Here is a 22,857-nt window from a genome sequence, read left to right on the forward strand (position 1 = left end):
CAAGTAATGATTAATTCTGTTGCCTATAGTAAAACTATTTAATATTGGATGCACAGCTTTCGAGCTCCTTTGGACAAGCAGTCATCAATACTGTTGAACTCCTACCTATGCTGCAAACAATGGTTGTCTTCTCACACACCATACAGTCTGAATCTAATCTCATATTTTATCTCCTTGATTGTTTCCTGTTACCTGTGGAAAGGAAGATTCTTTGCAGTTTACATTGAATAGATATGCTTCAGATAGAATAACCTCAGTTTATGAATGAACAAAAGTAATTGAAAGAAGAGTGCACGCCTTGATTACTATCATTTGCTTTCACATCTGTGCTATAGAAGAAAATAGAACGTTGAGCAAAGATGACATTAGGAAGGTTGCTTGTTATTCACATAGAATGTGTCAATGCAATTAATGCAATGCAGTGCATTAATTTTATTTTGGGTCTTTTAGGAAAATATTATATGGCATCTTTAATTTCAAATAGATGGTAGAGACACCCCCTTTTTATATTTGGACAAGACTGGTCTGTTTTTCCCTTTCTTGCACGTGGAACTCCCTTTAAAATTAAGATAAAAATGAGTCACGCTTCTCTCTTCACTGGCAATAATAGGCGACTCCAATTAAGCATGCTTTGCAGTTATCATTCTAGTCTGGAGTTGTAACCACTTCTTTCTCTTGAGGGAAAGGTGGGGCAGGAGCAAAGTTACTTCGCATTGCTTTGAAGCATTCTGTTCTTTCCCCGTTTTCTCCACACACCTGATAATTCTTACTGTTCTTATTCTTACCTCTTTCTTAGATGTATCTGTTAAAAAAAATAAACAAATGGAGTTTTTTTTGCTCTCATTTTACTGAGTCACAGACTTTCCTTGGTTTATACCATTATACCAACACTGTACCTGTTGCACTGGGTAGGCAGTATCTTTCCAACATAAAGATGAAGGGAGTATGATCTCCTCAAAGCCTCTAGCCCTTGTGCCTTTCATTCAGTGTCTGTAGTGAATCGTATGAGTGGCTCCCCTCTTGTAGGCTTTGCATGTACTGCTTCTTCAGGGTTCCCAGGCTGAAGGTCAGAAAACAAATTGCACAGCATAACTGTGACACCTAATTTTTGTTTTATTTTGTTCATTATTTTTATCCTCATACTGCTTGCCATTGAAAGTTACTTCCATGTGCAAACCTTTAGAATATGTTAAATTAAAATCCATCTAAGGCGTCCTTTAATATTAAATAAGCTTACTGCAGTACGTCATGAAACTCTGGCATGGGTTGGCAGTAGGATGTTTGTGTGTCAGTGAGAGCTCAGCAAGAGGAAGCCTTTCAAAATGGAGGGAAATACTGTCGAGTGAACAGGGAGCATGAAGTTCATTTATATGAACACTTAACAGCGTGTATTGCACACTTCTCTATCTGCCTCAGCAGGTTGAATAAGAAGAGCTTAAAGATTATCTTTCAGGGAGTATTTAACAGTATAATGTTTTTCTAGTTCAGAATATATGTGCAACTTAGCTTTTGTTGCAGGTAGATCATGCAGCATCAAACCAATGCAAGCGTTCTGCTTTTGTCTGGCTCATAATAGGAACATGTTTCTTAAACTAGTTCTGAAACTGGAGATTGATGTATATATTAATTTAAAAGGATTTGTTGTGAAGGGATCACAATGAGATAGTTAAGGAACCTTATGATCATGTAGTTCATCTTTCAAAAATTCTTTTATGAATGAAATATTTTGTTTTCAAGTACATTTGAATATTCAGTTAGTTTTGCAGTAATGTGCCTTCCAAGACTGTCACAATGTATTTACATCTTCTGCATGTTAAAAGTGCTAGATACCTCACAAAAGTGTGTTGTATTGCTATTTTTGGAAAGGCTGGTGTCTCAGCCCAAAGAAGGGAAGTTGATTGAAAGTGCTATCTTTCTCTCAGAATGAAATGGTAGCTGCTACTTATGCTGGTTTCTATTGAAAGCACTATACTTTAAAATAAATCATTTCCAGGTCTTCAGTGAAGCATTAAGTTCAACAATTTGTAATCCCTTTTTTTTTTCCTTTTCTTTCAATAACAGAATTCAATGTAAGTTGCAGATATGGAGGAGTTTTTCATGTTGAGAAAAATGGTCGCTACAGTCTCACGCGATCTGAAGCGGTTGAACTCTGCAGAGCTCTCAATAGTACCTTGGCAACACTAGAGCAGTTGAAGAGAGCTCATGAACTTGGATTTGAAACTTGCAGGTAAAGAAATTCCTGAAAAAATAATGTTTCATGATAAGCCTATCCACCCATGCTATAGTGTAATAATTACAGTTGACTTCATATAGATGTTAATTAGATGGCTGTATCAGTCCTCAAGTGAGTTATATTCTGTGATGAACAAAACATCTTTGTGCATGTGTATGTTTGCTCTGGGTCCAGTAATAACTAAGTCCTTGACTGCATATATATTTTTTACCAATTATCTTAAAAAAATCATAATGTCTGATAGATAAAATCTAAAGATAACAAAAGATTAATAGTATAATAAACTAATCAGGAAGATGTTCAGATCGTACTGTATCACTGGCTAACTGGTAAGATAAGTACGTGAAAAGTATTTACGATTTTTAATGACATATGGTCAAAGAGTGGTATATACAGTACAGGGAACTCTGTCTTCTCAAGAAGCAGTAAAAAGCAGCAAGTGTACTGTGAGGGATGAACTGACATCCCAGTTTAAAAAGTGCTGCAGTATTACTGCATTCTTATAATCTGTGAATGGAGAAGTTTCAGAAGACAGCTATAAAAATGATTAAAAAACCCCAAACCATGCTGTCAAGTGACTTAATTATCTTCTGCAACTAATGATGTATAGGGCAACAAATGTGCATAATACAGACTCTTCAGTTTAGCAAAAGAAAACTGGACCAAGAGACTGGAAGTTACTCATAGAAAATTTTGGATTAAAAAAATAGAGTGCTAGTACAACAAAATATGTAAGAATAGTAATTATGAGCTGAAACAACATACAAGGGTTGTAGTAGATTCTTTTCACACCAAAATTTCATCAAATTTTTTCTCCCAAGGATGCCCTCTGTTCAAACAGTAATAAAGTCAGGACTGTCCTGTAGTCTCTCTATATGTCAGACTAGATTATCACATGATCTTGTTGCACAAAATACACTTACTATCCAAGTCATCCTAAACATGCCTATGCAGAAAAGAGATTGAACTCAAGACGTGTAAAGTTGAAGGGCGGTTTTGTGTATGTTTTTTTTTTTTTTTTTTAAATCAAATGACATAGATACATGTTGTTAAACCACAGTAGATTTGAAATAAATTTCAGTAGATTTTCACCTTTATTACAATCTAAAATAAACAGCAAATATGGAGAAATGTGATTTATCTCTGACTGGAGTAGAAAAGTTCAGTGGACATTTCTCCAAAATTTTAAGACTTTCATTTTGGTACCATGAGAAATAGTACTAGCACCAATACTGCTTGCAACTATTTCCTATAAATTATTTCATACAATAGTTAGAGTTGGAAGGAACTTAAAGATCATCGAGTTCCAACACCCCTGCCCTGGACAGGGAAACCTTCCGCTTGACCAGGTTGCTCAAAGCCCCATCCAACCTGGCCTTGAACACCTCCAGGGATGGTGCAGCCACAGCTTCTCTGGGCAACCCATTCCAGTGTCTCAAGACCCTCACAGGAAAATCTCCCCTTTTTCAGTTTAAAACCATTACCCCTTGCCCTATCACTACATTCCCTGATAAAGAGTCACTCCCCGTCTCTCCTGTTGGCCCCCTTCAGGAACTGGAAGGCTGCTATAAGATCTCCCAAGAGCCTTCTCTTCTCCAGGCTGAACAACCTCAACTCTCTCAGCCTGTCTTCAGTCCCCTGATCATATTCGTGGCCCTCCTCTGGACTCGCACCAACAGGTCCATGTCCTTCTTGTGGTGGGGGCCCCAGAGCTGGATGCAGTACTCCAGGTGGGGTCTCACCAGAGCAGAGGGTCACCTGCCAGCCATGCCTCTTTTGATGTAGCCCAAGGTGCAACTGGCTTTCTGGGCTGCAAGTGGCCATTGCCAGCCTCATGTTGAGCTTCTCATCCACCAACACGCCCAAGTCCTTCTCCTCAGGGCTGCTCTCAACCATTCTCCACCCAACCTGTATTTGTGCTTGGGATTTCCCTGACCCAGGTGTAGGACCTTGCACTTGGCCTTACTGAACTTTATGAGGTTCACATGGACCCACCTGTCGAGCCTGTCAAAGTCCCTCTGGATGGCATCCCTTCCCTCCAGTGCATTGACTGCGCCACACAGCTTGGTGTGGTCAGTAAACTTGCTGAGGGTGAAATCAATCCCACTGTCCATATCACTGACAAAGACAGTAAACAGCACTGGTTTCAGTACCAACTCCTGAGGAATTCCACTCATCACTGGTCTCCACTTGGACATCGACCCATTGACCACAACTCTTTGAGTGTGGTCATCCAGCCAGTTCATTATCTGCTGAGTGGCCCATTTGTCAAATCCATGTCAAGGATGTCAAATGTTTTGCACAATTCCAGGTAGATTACATCAGTTGTTCTTCTCTTATCCACCAATGCTGTAACTGAATTTCATTTCAGTTTAGTCAGTGGTGCTTTTATTTTTTTAATGCCTAATGCATGAATGTTCTTTCCCTCCAACTTGCAAGCCCATGAGACTTGAATAAAGCTCCTTTCTAATTAATAGGACCCATACAAAAATTTGTTATCATGGGAAGATACATGTGCAGTGCCTTGAAAACCTTCATATATATATATATATAAATGTTATCCACCACCATTGATGACAGCATATGGCACATTCATTGTCACAAGCATTATGCCCTGCACAGAGGTGAAAGAGGTGGACAATAGTGCCAGGGACCAATGGACAGGTAATTCTTAGAAGATCCTTCTATGAGAAGTGGGAATGTCATTTAAAATAGTACCTCATAAAGACTATAGACAATTCTTTACTCTGAGGGAAAAGTCCTGCATAACTTATGTTGGCATGTTCTTTCCCTAACATTAGCATATGAACATACTCAGCATTTTGAATTGTCCAGCACTACACAATATGTAGAGATTAAGGGTCCTAACTAAACGCCTAGGGGTAGAGGTTCCTAGTGCTAGCAATTATCAGTATTCTGCAATGTGGAAACTAATTTCTGAAGTTAAAACATAAAGATAATTGAAAGAAGGAGTAGAGGGAAATGTTTTTTGCAGTGGGGAGCTCTACTTTTTCATTAATGATATAATTCTCCCTAATTCACAGTTTAACAGAGGATGTCCAACAGATTTGGGCATATAAGGCATGTAGACAGGATTTGTTCCTCCCTTCCTTCTGGTCAGCTCTCCCACCCTCTTACTTTCATTTGCTGATCCGGTGCTAGAAGTCCTTGTCAGTAAGGCTCAGCTTTTATCAACTTGAGTAGAAGAGAAAAAATATAATGCATCAAATCATCAAAATACATGTGAAGTGGTGAGTAAGATGAATCAACAGACCATAACACAAGTAGGTGATTAACGGATGATTAAGTTTCAACATCGTATGCTCAGTTGGAATTGTGAGCAAAGCGGTTTATAATTCCACCTACACGAGAGTTTCAGAATTGCACGTATCTGCACATTAGATATGTAACTGGAATGGGGTTCACAGATGAAAAACTGCAAAGCTATGAAATTTACTGCTCCCTGATATATTGTACCCACACCAAACCCCAGTTGTCATTACCATTGTATCACACCTCCCACCTAAGTACATTGGAATTAATCAGGTGTTAGGGGATTGCAAAACAGTAATAACACATTGTGCATTATGTAGCTCTGTTAACTGCAGTACACAATAGCCACATTGTTCAGCTGAAAGATACAGTAAGAATTTGTGGATGAATGAGCTGTCAGCTTTTGCAGAAAGTGATGTGGCTTACAATCATTCTCTAAGTTTGCTCAAGTACTATAAATTGAGCACCTAACACTTCTGTGTGAAATGTCACTGAGCAGTATGTTAACGCTCAAAGTGATGAAAATGTGACTCCCTGAAGAAAAAATAAGCCAGTCTTCAGTATCAGGTGATACAACCTTACACTGAATAAAAAGTACGCTTGCCTCTCAGTCCCTCGCTTTCTCTGCCTTGCTGTGGAACCGATCATCCTAGCTAATAAGATGTTCACTATATTAAAATGGGTTTAGCTCTAGAAATTACATGTAAAATGGTTTTGAGTAGCTGGAGACTGATGTCTGATGTGAGTCTGATGGAGTATAATGACTGATGTGAGAAAAGAACACCTTTCATGTACAAAAAGTATGCATAAACGCACAGACTTTTTAAAAATAATGTAAAATGAAAAGAATTACTTCCATTTGAGATACGTAGAACATTTATGCTATCTGCTACAACATTTATGTATTGTGTCTTCATAATTATATCTTCATCAATATCCTCACAGGTATGGTTTTGTAGTGGGAAATATAGTTATCCCACGAATCAATCCCTATCATCTTTGTGCAGCAAATCACACTGGCATTTACAAACTTTCAGCGAACACAACTGGTCGGTATGATGCATACTGTTACAATGAGACAGGTACGTATGTGCTTTATGATGTATTTTAGATTAGACTAACAATAACATATGTAATCTCATATTTAAGGTACTGGTATGAGGGCTTCTATATTAAATCTCATCTGTTTTTCAGCTGAGAAGAAATACATTTTGTCAGCCTCTAGAAGTGTATCTATAGTATCAGAAATGAATTTCACCCATTCTGTCATTAGTGTGTTTTGAACTAAACCATTTTCTGCCCTTGGAATTATATTAGTAGGTTCAGAACAGTTCATTATAATGGCTTAGTGCAGTGAACCACTGCAGCAGTGAATCTAAAAGACATAACTGTTGTAGGAAATGGCACTCAGCGCTTCTGTTCATGCACACATGAGCTTCTATAGTGAACAGCAGTTATTTAAAGGATTCTAAGAGTGGCTGCCACCTGCAGCAGCTCCAAACCCCAGGGTGGCCATCCCAGTCCCATGGGTGTGGCTGCTACTCTCCTGTTTGCAGGTTCATCCCATGTTTGCTCTGTGGCAAATCTCCATTCAGACATTAGGCAGTTAGATAGCGATACAGGGTGGAAGCAGACTGCTGTCTTCTAAGGTTTTGAACTTTTTAATAGTTGGAAATATTTTACTAAATTATTTGGAAAACGTAGATAATCTGTGACAAATGCTGAACACAGTATTCAAAGATAAAATCTGGAGTAAATTCAGGTGTCTTCAGTTTCAGTAGATTATTATATTGACGGTGGAATCATACCTTACAGAAAACTGTAGGCAAAATTCATTGATGAGTTGAATGACAGTGACAGTTTTGGATTTTGTTCTTGGTGGTCGTATCATTAAAAATCATCATCTTTGCATTGGTATAGTATTAGGTGAGCGACCATCCTCTGTCACCCATGGATGATGACTGCTGCTACAGTGATGTCCATTTGCATCGGAGCTTTATAACTCATCCTGACTCTCATTCCCTTCTGGCACTATGAGCAGGTGGCTCACACACTGGCCCCAAGCGTGGCACTGCAGCCAGCTGGAGCAAGCAGTGCTCATCAAACCAGGGCACCCTCTGCCTGTGCAGAGCCCTCTGTGGAGGGGATGGGATCCCTCTGGCTAAAAAGGATCAGAGCTGCCACTGCCACCAAGACAGTGGGGCTGTCTGCATTGAAACTGTGTCATCAGGCTGTTTTAACTGACTAATGATTGCAACCATTTTCTGGAATGGTTATGGAAATGGAGAATTTCGTCATGAGCTGACAGAATAATCTTGAAGTGCCTCACCTGGGAAGGAGCAAAAAGGGAACATAGTAGATCAGTCAATAATGTTTGATTTGGAAATTTGTTTTCTGTTGTCCACATCTGAAGCTGACGTTTTGTGATTATGTACAATTAATATGAGTATAAACATTACTCTTTCTCAGTTTTCTCAAATTGATATTCTCTATTTTCCTTCTTTTACAGAAACAAGGGACAAAACATGTGAGCCAATTGACAGACTCGACACTTCTCTCCTCAGTAATCAGGGTGAAATAGGTACTGTATTGATTAGAAAGACCTGCCACTTGTTTCATTTTTAAGATCTGGTTATCTTTTTTTACATGAACAATTGCTAATATTAAAAATCAAACCAAACATAGGAAAAAGAAGTCAAGAGATGTTCGGCAGCATTTAAAGCAGCTGGTCACTTGTCTTCCCCTAAATCCTATGGAGCTTACTTTGTCTTGAGGTGCTACCAAACATTTTTTATATAGGTATTTGACATTTTTAGCACCTCAGAGCTACTAATATTTCTTTGACATATGAGACTTCACTTAAGACAGCAACCTTTCTACCATCTCATTTGGGCTGCTGGTTAGAAAAGCAGCTGGAAGTGGAAGAAAACTCTCATAATAAATTCTTTACCCCAATTCTAAAATTCTGATTGACTTAACAGAGGCCAAGATTTTATGTTCAAAATCAAGCTGTCAGATCAAAATATTTGATGCAGAGTGGGCCCTATATGTTTGACAAATATATACATTAGCATATATACATTAGACATAGTTTAGTGATGTATGATTTAGACACATTAGATAGGATGGCAAAAATGGATGAACAGATAGTAACCCACAACTGTTTCTCTTTAGTTTTTGTTATAGGACTTAAACTGTTCATCATTACTGAACTATAACAATGTAGCTCCTTGATATTATCAGGTGCTTAATTTCCTCTTTCCAACAGTCATTGACAATGCAGATGGCTCACGTTATAATGCAGATGGCACGCGTCATAGCGGAGAGTCCTCAACCTCAGGTGCAGATGATGAAAATGTAGGTAGCGGATCAACACATGATACAACTCCCACGGATACCTCCATCAGGAGATCCAGCCCATCATATTATGGAAGTGCTACTCCAGTCTCACAGCTGCCAGATCATTCTTCTGGAGGGGGTGAAAAAGACATTCCTAGGGAAGATTCTGGTAAGGACAGTAGTTTGTCACTATATCTTACTTATAACTGAGTGAAGAATTACATTGCTAGTTAAAGGATATCGTGAGGGAATGAGAAGCATCAGCTCTAATTTCTATCCTGCAGAAATAAAAGGAGAATGTTTGTCTTTGAAAGAAAACGGAAGCATTCTGGATTTCTAAGGAATTTTGATTCCATGGGAGTACAAAGCAGGCTGCCCATCAGATGTTCCCAGAATGTTGAGAATAGATGGTTCTAAGAATTTGCTTTTGTTCTCATGAAAATGTTTGTTTCATTAAAGGCTCAAAAACATATCTAGCAGTGAACACAGAGAGATTAGTAAGGCTGAGGGTATGGGTATATAGAGAAAATGATAACAGATTCTTATCTGTTCTCAAAAAGGATGAATTGGCATTAAGTAATAGGAACAAGGACAAGTTTACAGTACAAGTGATTTCTCTTTGTACAAATACAGGGTTTTTTTTAGGACATCTCACTACAGCATGCTACAAAATGCACAGAGATATAAAAATGTCAGACTAAATTGTTATTAGTATCTTCTTCCTTTAGGTGGTAACCCAAATTCTATTTTCATGAAGCCCTGCAAAATACAAATGCCATACTCTTTTCTAGGGTATTCTGCACTGAAAATTTGTGAATTAGAGTGCCTTGCAAGTCTATCTTGCTGTCTTGTGAAAGTGGCATGTATTTTATTTCATCTTTTATGCTACTTGTGTGGCTGAAATTATCAGAGGTCTGAAAGGCTTGCTCCAGTTGAACCTACGGGATACAAATGTAATTCATTCTCTAAGTACAGTGAAGTTTACTGTGTGACCTCTGACTACAGGCTTTTTATCAAATCACGAATAACTTCCCAGTGAAGGATTTCAGTAGTTTGCATCATTATCCTCAATAAATACTGACATTAAAAAAAAAAAAAATTGACCAGAAGCGCAGAAGCATTAGAATTATAAAATCGCTTTTCGCAGTGGTATACTCATGACATGTTACGCTTGTTTTTCCATGTAGTTAGCATCTCGAAAGGTAAATCCTAACATTCTGGTCCTAAGGAACTAGGATCAGAGCCATTCCCTGAGGCATATGCCTTGTATTTCAATTGCTTGCTGTGACAACTCTTATCAACTCTGCTTACACACAGAGTTTAGATTTTTGGACTAAAACTCAGAATATATCTCAGTAAAGCAGGGAATACAAATAACTCCATTCATTGTTCTAGAATCCCTGTCCAGATGGGGGATTGGTATACAGGTACAATAGTATACAGGTACAATTAGTGCTTGAATCACATAAACAGATCATTGCCAGAATGTTCATTATCACTGTAATATATACTCTTGAAAGTTTACTCGTGTTTTGATGATATCCTTACTATGTTGGTAAAGTAAGGCTATTTGGCATTGAATTATTTGAAGAACCTAGTCTGTATCTTTCTTTTCTCTTGGACCAACAAATGAAGGGATGAAGCTTGCAGTATAGAATAATTGAAGTAGTTGTGAGTAATGAGTTGCGATTCAGTTAATGAAATAGTAATGATTCATCCATCACCATACAGATGACGAAATTTCTCCTGTATCACCAGACATCCCTTTGGTGACATCAGTGGATAATTCTCCTGCAAAGGATGGTGGACAGTATCCTGCAAATACTAGTAAGATTTATGTATTATAATAACTATATTAAATACAGATTGCATTAAAACTGCTTTATTCTTATAGCAGGACATTCTGGTAAGTGGTGAAGTATACATCATCTCCAATTTTGGGAAGATATTGAGAAACAGTACTTTCCAGACTGGTAAATTCAGAAATAAAATACACTCTCTGAGACAAGGGGAGCAAAAACATTTACTGTATGTTTACTTCAATGCTTATACATGAGTTCAGAAAGGTTGTTGTTTTGTATTTCTCACTGCTTTTTTTTATCACATCTACTTACTTCATGAGGCACCACAAATTAGTGCAACCAATTATCACTTGAAGTCAATTTATTTCTGATGTAGAAAAGGACATTTTTGTCAATTTGTGATGAAAGTGTCTGTGATTCTAATATATTTATGGTTGTGAATGTGGGCAATCCACATCAAAACCACAACCTCACTCATCAAAGCAGTGCTTGAAGTGGCAGTTCCAGTTGCCAAGCCACTTGTGCACTGCCAAAACTAATTTTGTCCTTGTTGTTGGCAATATGTATGAGAAAAAACTGGGGCCTGTGAGGGCTCTACAGGCTTTGAGGGCTCAAAAAACAGTAGCCATTTTCTCTGCTTTCTCCTTAAATAGCTGTACTGAGTGGCAAAAATTGCTTGTGATGTTTTTATCAAATATATATCACAGCAGCTACAGCAAATAAAAAACTTTTATAGTCATCTTACATGTTTTAAAGTGGAACTGTACATATCTAGTTCTTAAGTTTTGATTGATGAAGATCGTTGCCCCCAAAAATAAAGCAAACGTAAAGGGAGAATATCTTCATTATACAGAGATCTACAGCGGCATGTTTTAGTAAAGACTGAACTGACAGAAATGAAAGTTTCTTCCTGCTGACTTTTTTCTCCACCATGGAAGCCTGTGACAGCGAGGAATTTGCTTAATTGTTTGTTGGTTGCTGATAGATGGTCAAGCGGTCTACATGACTTTGAGGGACCGTACCTTTGTCACTGTACATAGAAGTCACAGCATAAGAGTAAGAATGATTGTCTTACACAGTTAGCAAAAACTTTACTAAAAGACAAATCATTCCACCAAGCATCTTGTTTCAGAGGATATGAAGGTTAGTAACACCTTATAAATATGTAGATGAAAAAAAAAGTATCAGGGTCATTTTCCCCTAAACTGTGAAAGCAAGTAGAGAATTTTCTGGTGCTTGTTTCAAGGGAAAGGTTTTGCTACAAGGTATTGCCTGTAAGGGGCTGGGGAGTCCCACCTGCTAGCAGCGGGGAGTTTGGTTGACTCTGGTGGTGATTTTTCCTTCATATTTATTTGCTTTCGTGTGTGTGTGTGACTTAGTGCTTCCTTGTACAGATGTTTCTGTACCCACTGCAAAATCTTGTGCAGTGTTTCTAGGCAGAAAAGCTTTGCGTTTTTCTTGTACAACTTGATTGTCAAATGTACTGATCCTAAATGTATATATATATGTCCCTTCCTGTTGCTAACAGATCGCTCTCACAGACATGACTGTATTATAGAAAGAAAGCTAGAGTTATTTAAGATTTTAATAGATCAAAATAACTGCAGAGCTGTGTAATAAAATATGTCGATACTGATATATATGTATGACAGAAGTGATAACATTGGCATGATTGCTTATTGGTTTAGGGTTGATATATTATAAAGGTACTGCTATTACATAGCAACATCACTTTAAAGCCAAACAGACCCATTTAATTTAATTTTACTGCATTACAAACAAACAAGTAATTTAGCACTCCTTTCAGAAGTTAAGTATAAGCTATGAATCTCCATGAGAAATCATCAAATATTCAGTAGCATAGGAGAAAGTTACATGGAGAACAAACAAAAAAGAAGATAAAGCCATGCCCCAATGTCTGCTATTTACATTGTGCAACAGTGTGGGTTCAATGAATTTCCCAGAGAAATATCCCATAGACGGAAAAGTAGAAAATTAAGAAATAAGTAAAGAAAACTATTCATGATATATCTTCAGACAGATGGCTAAAAATATATCTATGGTGTGTGACAGAGAGAAACAAAACTGGGGGCTCTCCATCTATACTACAGAAAATTTCTAAATTTAAAGTTTGGTGAAAAGGTGTCTAGCTTGATCAAAACTATGGTTTGATCTATGAACTATGGTTTTGAAGTTTCCTGTCTGAGACAAGTTTTTGTCTTTTTTATTAACAAGTTATGATTCATCTATGGGATCAGATGTCATAAAATTCTGTTGCTGATCAATGAGATACTTCCCTAAGTTACCAGAGCTAGTTACTCAAGCAGTAACTGTGACTCTTTTCGTTCATCCATAGATGTTTTTATGCTCTGGTGGATATTCTTTTTATTTGGTTTGGAGCATTCCCTGAAAAAAACCTCATAAATGAAAAAAGTCTTATGACCCTACTTTGGCTGATCTGACAGGAAAGCAGCTTCATTGGCATTTTGTATGTGGAAGGAAGACATTCATCACTTCAGAAAATGAGCTCCTAAGGTTTGTTGTAGAAAGCAGGTAGAGGTGTGAATTTTGCTGTGATTGCAGCAAGTCAGATGGCAGTTACTTAGTTATTCAGTTATTGTCTTGTAAACCAATCTTTTGGTATTATCATTTTGTTCACAGTTCCATCCCAGAGCTCCGAATTTGAGACCACCTGGGTTTTGATAGTCTGTTGCTCAGAGATCAGATTTTGAATGTCTGAGTTTCCCATCTTCTGACACCTGCGTCGGAGTAGTACTAGTAGTACTAAGTTTAAGGAGCAATTCATGCCTGTGAGAAGAGACAATATTTATTCAGCCAAGGACAGCTTTTCAGAAAGGCAAAATCTGTTAGATTTGGCTGCCAAAATAGCTACACCTTGAAAAAGTGCAGTTCTGAGTTTAATCCCATATACTTTGCACAATTTGCAATTAACAGATAAGCAAAACGTAACTACTGCAGGCTGAAGAACAGCGGTTTATCCTGTTTGATCATTAGAACATTGATTCTTGCATTCTGCAATGCTTTCATATATTGCACAAAAACTGATCTAAACTATTGTCTTTGATGTAAATCTTCAAGGTATTTTTCTGAATTAATTATTTAAAGATTTTTTTCCTAATGAAAAAGAGTACATAATATCTTCATCTTCAAGATACAGAAGTTATATGGTCTAAATACTGATAAAAATATTGCTTGAAAGGAATTGCCAGGATAGAAATATTTCCAGTGAAACATTCTGAAGTAGATTTTGCTTTCTTTTGTTGAATATGTGTATGACTTGAAGTGCAGCAGAAAGGTTAAACTGTCACCTGGCTTGTTTGAGGGGTTTCAGTTTCTATCGTGAGCATGCTTCTATTAGCTTTGAATGCTTTTTGTCAAAATATTGGGGCGTATTTAACACACAGTACGTATTTTGATCTGTCACACGTAAAAATGCTGTGCAGAATTCATTGACTTTACTAGACTTTCAAACCTGGTAACACAATCTTTACTTTAGTAGAATGTTTTAAACTTTGTTTACACTAAAAGCATTGGATACTTTTGCTGTTGGAGGAATGCAATGATGCCCCAGGTCCATATATTTGCCTTGCACTCACATCCTGGAGAAGGCCACCACCCAAGCTTGGTGGAATCCATTCTCAAACCACTGGTGGTGGTCAAATCCTGGAGAGAAGATGCAAGAACCCATGCAAGCAACCAAGGGTAAAGAGTCATTTATGTGAGTCATTTTATAAAGGATGTACTTGGGTTTTTCTTCTTTCCTGTTTGGAGGCAATTTAGAAGGAGACTATTCCAATGAGAAAGACTTGTGGGAGAAAGGAAGAAAATTTTTTAAAGCCAGTACACTCTGCTCACTCTGCTAGAAGAGGGCAGCGTATAGTTAGTGCTGCAAGCATGTGTAGGGCACTAAGATGTAACCAGGAGCCATGCTGGGGCAGCTTCAGCAGGGCCATGGCAGAGTGACGAATGGCTTGTGGGTAGAAGAACCAGGAGGAGATATGGACTGTGGGCAGCATGGTGCTGTACACTCTCCTCTGTGACTGTAAGGCTGCATGTAGGGAAGACAGGAAAGCATAACTGCTGTCAGCAGAATACCTTGTGGGTTAGGGCTTATGGCAGATTTAACATCATCACAGCAGATGTGACGTCAAGTGGCAATGGTTCAGATGATGAAGACTCTTCGGAGGAGACGATTTACCCAACAGTGTTTCCAGGCTGGGACAGGAGTGTGGCCAAGGATGAGTATGCTCCAAGTACTAGTAAGGAACTTCCTTTCTCTTTGGATGGTTTCCTTCTTCTTTTTCCTCTCCTACCTGATGATTCTCCTCCTTTGCCACACAGATGTGTGGATATTGGATGCCCTCCCGATCAACTCTTGTTTCAAACACATCTCCCATGCCACAGGAAACCCCATTTAGATTTTGTGAGGCCCATATGCTTAGAAGCACCATCTTCCATTGATTCTGGAATTGATGTCTTGTCTCCGTTCATACCTGATTTGTGGGCTTCCCTCCTGACATGTGGTGTCTCAAGGAATAGTTCTTTAGAGGGAGTTTGCAGCCTCTATTCAAGCGTCACAATTATTTCTGTTTGCATGCCAATACCTATTTGGCTTGCCTAGCACAGTGGACAAAAAGGCTGTAGATTCCTGTATTTTTTCTAAACAAAAATCTCTTTCCATCCTTAAATGCCGGTCACAAACGTATGTAACTTTACTATTTGAAATGCTATGTTTGAGAAAACGCTGTGCATTGGTAATGTGATAGGACTAAAGCTGCACCTCTCTCTCCATGCTACGCTGATGCCTAACTGGAAAGTGTTTCTGGTGTGGGTTCTGCTGACAGCATCAGGCCAAGGGGAGTGCATGTGTCATTTGAATGGAGTGGCTGTAGTTCTGAGCCCGGGTCCTTGGCAGCATTGGCTTCATGGGGTTCTCAGTGGAAGAGAAGGCTAAACTAATGTGTGTGCTTATCTCTGGGTGTCATTTTGCCTGTCATGGATATTTCTTTCACTTTTTGTATGTGGTTTTATGTCATCTTGGTGAACGTTCCTCATTCTAGAGTCTATCTAAGGCTATCTAATCTCTCCTGCTGGCAAAGCCTGTGAGGAACTCATTAACCTTGTTGAATGTAAAGGGCTAGCAAAGACCCACAGGGCTTTTTGACAGCTCCTCTCAAGGGACCATGCTCTTTCTTGTGACTGCCACTCGTGCTTGCATCTGGCTAAGTGTTTGAGGAATGCAATGATGCCACAGATGATACATTTGCCTTGCACTCACATCCATCTCAGTGGCATGAGCATGCTCAGGGTGCTGGTGCTGGTGGACTTGACTTTGCTGGAGAAAAATGCTTCTCGAGAAAAATGCTTCTCAAGAAATAGTAACAAGATCTTGGTTGAATGAACCATGTTCTAACAGCTCCAGGGCCTCATCATGACAACCTGGAGAAGGCCACCACCCAAGCTTGGTGGAATCCATTCTCAAACCACTGGTGGTGGTCAAATCCTGGAGAGAAGACGCAAGAACCCATGCAAGCAACGAAGGGTAAAGAATGTCATGCTAAGAGGGTGCTTTGATTAGGGGCTGAATAACCAGAGCACCAGGGCAGCAAGCTTCAGAAGCATTAAGCATGTGGGGGGGTTGAATGTGTAGTATATGTCACTGCTTTTTGTTACCATGTGTTTGAAGAGGGAAGAGCAAAATACGGGTCTATCTCTCACTGGCTGTACATTTAGCAGCGATAGAGCAGTTGTCCACATTGTCCATGTACTGCGGAGGTACTCTGCTTGTCTGAAAGGGACGAGTTATGTGAGTCATTTTATAAAGGATGTACTTGGGAAAGCATAACTGCTATCAGCAGAATACCTTGTGGGTTAGGGCTTATGGCAGATTTAACATCATCACAGCAGATGTGACGTCAAGTGGCAATGGTTCAGATGATGAAGACTCTTCGGAGGAGACGATTTACCCAACAGTGTTTCCAGGCTGGGACAGGAGTGTGGCCAAGGATGAGTATGCTCCAAGTACTAGTAAGGAACTTCCTTTCTCTTTGGATGGTTTCCTTCTTCTTTTTCCTCTCCTACCTGATGTTTCTCCTCCTTTACCACACAGATATTGTGTGGAAATTGGATTATCTTCTCATCAACTGTTCTCTCTTATAATTGGAGAAGTCATATGAGGGACATATTAATAGAATGAGACTCTGCATTGGTGACTTATTCCATGTGGTGTATTGCATTCCAAATACCTTCCTTGGCCTAGTGGTGTCTGCATGCTCCATGGGTGAAAACTTACAGTTTCTGATCGTAGACTCCTGTGGAAGTTTTATTTTATCTGTTCAATTGTATTGTAACTTTCTTGACTAATATTGGCTTCCTGGTGGCTGTCAAGGGTGTTTTTGGTTTTTTGCTGACCATAGCTTTTGAGCTCGGTGGTGGATATTTTAACATGAATCTGACTACTTCTTGAGTACTTGGCAAGCATGTTTTACATGTATTTGGACATCTACCATATGCTTTAGATCCAGCATTATTCTTAAAACTTGAGTTTAAATGTCTGTAACTGCTGTAATTGTTTTGCACTACTTCTGCTATACATTATTTTTCTATTCCTTGTTTCCCCATTCTTCTTGGGAAACTTTGCATCTGTCCAGTGAAAAGAAAAGAACAACTGGTTTGATGTAAAGAGATTTGATAAGAAGAACAGAGAGACTACAATTAAGCTATGCATGAATTTCCATTTTCCATCACCTTTATGGCACACACTAACAGTAGAGTAATAGTGGTAGATGTAAAGCATGGTCAGCGTTGAATCCTCCATTGTCCTAACAGCTACGGATTCGCAACGCGAAATACTTCTGGAAGTCTCCACACAAAATCATTGGAACCCCACCTATACAGATGAAGAGGAGCAGTATCCTAGCTCTGCTGGCAGGGGTAAAGCAATTAAGCATTTCAGATTACATTCAGATTTGTGACATAATTTAGTGAAGTATAACAGTCTTATGGTGCAACTGGTTGCAATTCCCATACCATTAGTCTCATTTCAATATAATACCTTTGTAGTAAGAGCCCTCAGAGGTGGCATCTATAACATTCATCTGTAATTTCAAGTCTATCTTTTGCATTTCAACTTCATTGCTTGCCACTTTTCCTCACGTCACGGGATTCTCAAACTTGCACTGCCAGTAGTGTAATAAAATTGAGCAGATTGTAACGTTTGGTGGCCCACCTTGGTGAGGCAAAAATATTCCTTTTTTTCTGCTTCAATATTTCTATTGTAAAATCTGAAGACAGACAAAAAAGGGACCTAGTGATTCAAATATATGGAACTGTGCTACAAAGGATAATACACTACCTCCAGATGAATGTGAACATTTTGCTACCAGTGTTAGTGCCAGTAGCCAACTGAAATACTGAAAGTGTGCTTATATTCTTCAAGACTGAAAAACCTCTGTAGGCAAAGGCTTACAGAGAGCATTCTCCAGCTATTTTTGCTGTGTACCAAAATATTTCCAGTTAAATTTTTTTTAAAAGCATAGCTGGATATAAGCTTTGTTTTTAGGATGTTTCAGCTATAATGCACAGCTTTATCCTGTTAAGGAGAGGTTCAAAAACGAATAGCTGGAGGAAGAGCTATTTACAGCTGGAATAGGGGCCAACCTTGTAATTGCATAAAATTAGATTGCACTAAAAAGAAATAAATTTCATTGGGACTTGTGGAAAACCTTCTTATACTTCTGTAAAGACAAGCATTTTCTACATCCTGTAGTAATTCTTTGGATTTATACGATCTGCCTCCAATAGCGAGATGGATACCCGTCTTTCTTGTTCCAAGATTGTTTTGAACAGTAAAAGTTTATACAGTTGGCATCAGAACAGGTGCTGTAATCGCTCAGAAATAATTTTTGTGATAACTTTCTTTTAGTTCTGAAGTATTGTTAAATCAGTGGTATTCATAAATTAGTTAATTTTAACTTTTTTTTTTTAACAAGATAATCTATATGTATTGGGTTTAATTACAAAAATAATGAATTGCATTCACATGAGTATCTTTTTAATGAACATTTCATTACCTGAATGTGAATATAAATATTCCTCCAGTTTTTTTCTTTTTGGGAAATAGTCCCTAAGGTCCAGCTCATTCTTTGCATGCTCTGATTAAGATCTTTGCTTTATCTTTAATATATCACGCATAGAAACATTTGATACCTAAGGCAAATATATTTCAAACCAAGTTCTAATGCTCATCTTAGTGTTACAGGTATTCTTTTTTTTTTTTTTTTCATGGTGTGTCTTTTCTAAGCCTTTTAATGTTCATTAGAAAATCTCTTATGGTGGTGGTACTTAAGGTGATTTCTGAGTGCATCTTCTGCTATGTAAACAACAGCTAATTAAAGAGTGAGCAATTAATTTATTTTATCAGTAAGAGATTTAATTATTACTGAGTTCAAAACAATCATGCTTTTCGACTTTGAAGATATGAACCAACTTACTTCATTCATCCAGACCCAGAAGAAAGGACAATTTCCTTGCATCCAGCCTTGTAATTGCGTAATTGAGATATTAACTCAAAAGAGAAAGTTCATCATGTTTTCATTTTCAAAAAGCCAGAATACACAGACTCAACAGTTAAGTTAGTATTGGTAAACATGAACTAGAGATACAGGCTGTTGTTTCTATGTGCTCTTCCACTGCTTCTCTTATAGCTTTCCTCTGCCATTGGTCATTGGGATAATTTCTGGTGCCCTTAAATCTTCTTCTGATCCTGGTGATGCTTTTGTGTGACAGGGTTTCCAAAGGACTTTTGTTTTCTTTCATCTTTCATTTCACATCAAATGTACCAAAAGAAAAAGTCAAAACACAAAAGCCAAGCACCCTTGTTGTGTAGATCACGCAGATGAGAATATGACTGTTGTTGGGTATTTTGATCTATTGATTCAATCATCATCTTATTAGCACTAGTTACAAGTGAAAATGAAAATCGTCAAGGACCAACCCCACATCCACTATTACACAGTGTTCATTATGGATGGATCAGTCAAGAACATAATCCTGCAAATACCACTGGAAGTACTGAACAGCATGAATTTACTGTTGGAGGGGAAAATGATATTGAAAAGGAATCTTCTCATACAGGTAATGTTACAGGTCATGTTTTAGTAAATTATCAGCATTTACTAAAGGTTTAGTTTTAGGATTTTTTTATTAATAATTTTGCATTCTGAAGCCATAAAAGAGGTTCTGTGAATAAACCTGAACAATTCTGATGTTATATTATTATTTTTTAAATTATTCTATTCTTCAGAACCTGTTCCTGTAGGTTTGTTTTTTCTCCTACTTGGATTGCTTGTCAAGACCTATAGCAGATTAATTCCGGCACTGTCTCCTATGTTTTGTGTTCTGTGTCATGCGGTCACAAGGTTTTAACAGGCTATCTACCAGGGTTATATCTGTAGGAAACATGAAATGTTTAAATGATTAGATGATTAGGGGCCTCTTACAAGGAAAGGCTGAGGGACTTGGGCCTTTTTAGTCTGGAGAAGAGAAGACTGAGGGGGGATCTGATCAACACCTATAAACACTTAAAGGAAGGGTGTCAAGAGGATGGGGCCGGTCTTTTTTCAGTGGTGCCCAGTGACAGGACAAGAGGAAATGGGCACAAACTTTAGCATAAGAAGTTCTACCTAAACATGAGGAGGAGCTTCTTTACTTTCAGGGTGGCAGAGCACTGGAAGAGGCTGCCCAGGGAGGTGGTGGAGTCTCCTTCTCTGGAGACATTCAGAAACCACCTGGACACGTTTCTGTGGGACCTGCTCTGGGTGGACCTGCTTTGGCAGGGGGGTTGGACTAGATGATCTGCAGAGGTCCCTTCCAACCCCATATCATTCTGTGATTCTGTGAAATGCAAAAATAATAATGCCTGCTGTAGTTTTCAACGTTTGGGAGCTGTGTTGCAAGTCATTATTGGACCCTGGGTTTTTTCTCAGTTTTTGTTAATATGGCAATTATATCTAAAATTTTTTATCTACGATATCTACTCACCCCAGTTTTGAACTACGACAAGGTGATACTGCTGCTGAAGGGAAAAAGCCAAAGCGTAATGTAGAATAAAAGAGAGGTTTCTCTCTTCCATTGGTCAAAGCAATTGAAATGTAGAAGATAAAATTATACTAAAATGCTACTAAGAATTGACATATATTAGTTTCTGTTCCTGTGAGTGTACTAAATTTACTAGTTAATGACTGATGTGCTGTGCTAAGTACTGCCAACAGTCATCATCTGCTCTTGCAGATTATCAAATACAGGCCACTGAAGACAAGCATATCATAAACATTATTTGACATGCTGTACAATGTGAATCTATTCCTTCAACGAAATGTAATCTTACTGGCAAAAGTTTTGTGTATCTCACTGCTTCAGCAGTCCCTAAGCCCACATATCTCTAAGATACCAAACCCATATGTTTCATCAACATTATTTAAAAACCTGCTGATGCAGTGCAATGCATTACTGATATATATAAATACTATACTATACTATACTATACTATACTATACTATACTATACTATACTATATTACTATAGCAATATAATTTGGCCTAGTTGCAATTAAAATTTTAACACACTGTGGCAATTTCCTTGGGGTTTTTTGAATGGGTTAGGGGGTGTCAAGAAGGGTTATACTACTTTGGGTACTCTTTTGCTCTGACTGTCTAAGAAAAGGTGCTGATTGGTTGATATGGACAATATCACATTTCTCTAAATAACAGCAATATCAAATATTCTCCATTTGAATGCTGTCTTATTTATTGTGTGCACCATTCACAAACCTGTAGCATGTGCTAGCCTTCCACTCTGTCAGACTGCCTTGTCAATTTTTCTGGAGATGCTGCTACTAGTAAAACTGTGAAATTTTGAGGGGAGCAAAAAATGGATATTTTGTGATTAAAGTCTTGCTGATGGGTCATATTCTTGGAGTTATTTAGCCTTTGCTGTTCTTAATTCTGCATCAGTGTGTATTGGTTTGATATTCAACAAGTACAAAGTCAACAGCATGATTCAGGGAAATGCTTTTGAAAAACAATGAGATATCTTGATTCTGAAAAGTATATGCTCAGTTTGAGGAAGGAGTCAGTCCTAATGGTTACAGCAGGCAGCTTTTCTAAACATAAAACAGAATGCGAAGCAAATCTGCTTTACTTCTCTTTGCCATTAAATGTAGTAGACATGTGAGCAAGGCCAGTCATAGAGACAAGAACCGAAGAGCAGAATAATCTAAGAAATGGATCTTTATATACTGAGTTCATAATTGCTTCACCATCATCATAACAGCTATGCCTCCAGCCATGGGGCCAGACAGAACAACTCAGAGCAAGACCCATTGGTGTATCCAGGCTGGGACAAAGGAGAGGATTATGCTACACATCCTTCTATAGCGGAAACAATTATTCCTTCCAGAGAGAATAATAATGAAAGAAGTCTTCCACAACAGGTTCTAGTAATAATGTCAATTATGTATATTTCATCACTTCTCTCAGATGGCCTGTCTTGGAAAGATATTGCATGAACTTCTAGAGAAGAGGAATTTACTGATCTCTTTAAGACAATGATATAAATTATGGAGTCATTAATTTTCTCTGTGCTGTGGCTGTATGGTGGTGAGATAGAAGTTTTCAGTTTTAGCTCTGCGTAAAACATATTTTTTACTTACCAACACCACTTTTAGTGCTTTCTGTTCCTTAGTGAAGCATGACTATCAAATTGCATCTGGCTCATGACATAAATTACATTATTTGGTGTTGCCAAACTGTTTTTATCATGAAGTTGAATTCATACTTAAGTATATTTGTGCATCAACAGGGTAATGCTTTTAATTTGTGAATATTCATCTGGGGAGAGAGTGTTCTTTTGATAGATTTTATTGAAACATTTGTCCCTCTGGTTCATAATGATGAGAGAAAGGAATTTACAAAACTGTCATGACACAACACCATGATGCAGTCACATATAAAGCATAGCATTTATACCATCAAAATAATGTTCTGAAACCATGATATGAGAAACACATGACTTATTCCTGAAATAAGAGGAAAGGTAACTTTAATCCTTTCATAAACAGACAATACTCAGAACCTATTTTTGAATTTGTGACAACTAGTTAAATTTCTTCTTTGGTTGTTGTGTGTTCCT

At 38.1% G+C, this 22,857-nt stretch overlaps 2 protein-coding genes across 2 annotated transcripts in view; both read left to right on the forward strand.

The window, feature by feature from the left end:
- CD44 (CD44 molecule (IN blood group)) overlaps window positions 1–22,857 on the forward strand; it is a 59,177-nt gene that overhangs the window by 19,865 nt on the left and 16,455 nt on the right. The window contains exons 2-6 of the mRNA XM_074149128.1: window positions 2,062–2,227; window positions 6,452–6,588; window positions 8,016–8,087; window positions 8,775–9,014; window positions 10,577–10,672. Of these exons, the coding sequence (XP_074005229.1) occupies window positions 2,062–2,227; window positions 6,452–6,588; window positions 8,016–8,087; window positions 8,775–9,014; window positions 10,577–10,672 (711 nt within the window). The remainder of the gene's footprint in view (window positions 1–2,061; window positions 2,228–6,451; window positions 6,589–8,015; window positions 8,088–8,774; window positions 9,015–10,576; window positions 10,673–22,857) is intronic.
- Window positions 11,785–22,234, forward strand: LOC141465277 (uncharacterized). Its single transcript, XM_074148624.1, has 9 exons — window positions 11,785–11,790; window positions 14,274–14,370; window positions 14,805–14,927; window positions 16,085–16,210; window positions 16,573–16,695; window positions 17,497–17,601; window positions 19,609–19,803; window positions 21,088–21,097; window positions 22,012–22,234. Exons 1-9 carry the CDS (start codon window positions 11,785–11,787, stop codon window positions 22,232–22,234), a joined length of 1,008 nt encoding a protein of 335 aa, XP_074004725.1.

The sequence above is a fragment of the Numenius arquata genome, chromosome 6, assembly GCF_964106895.1.
Source record: "Numenius arquata chromosome 6, bNumArq3.hap1.1, whole genome shotgun sequence".
NCBI lineage: Eukaryota > Metazoa > Chordata > Aves > Charadriiformes > Scolopacidae > Numenius > Numenius arquata.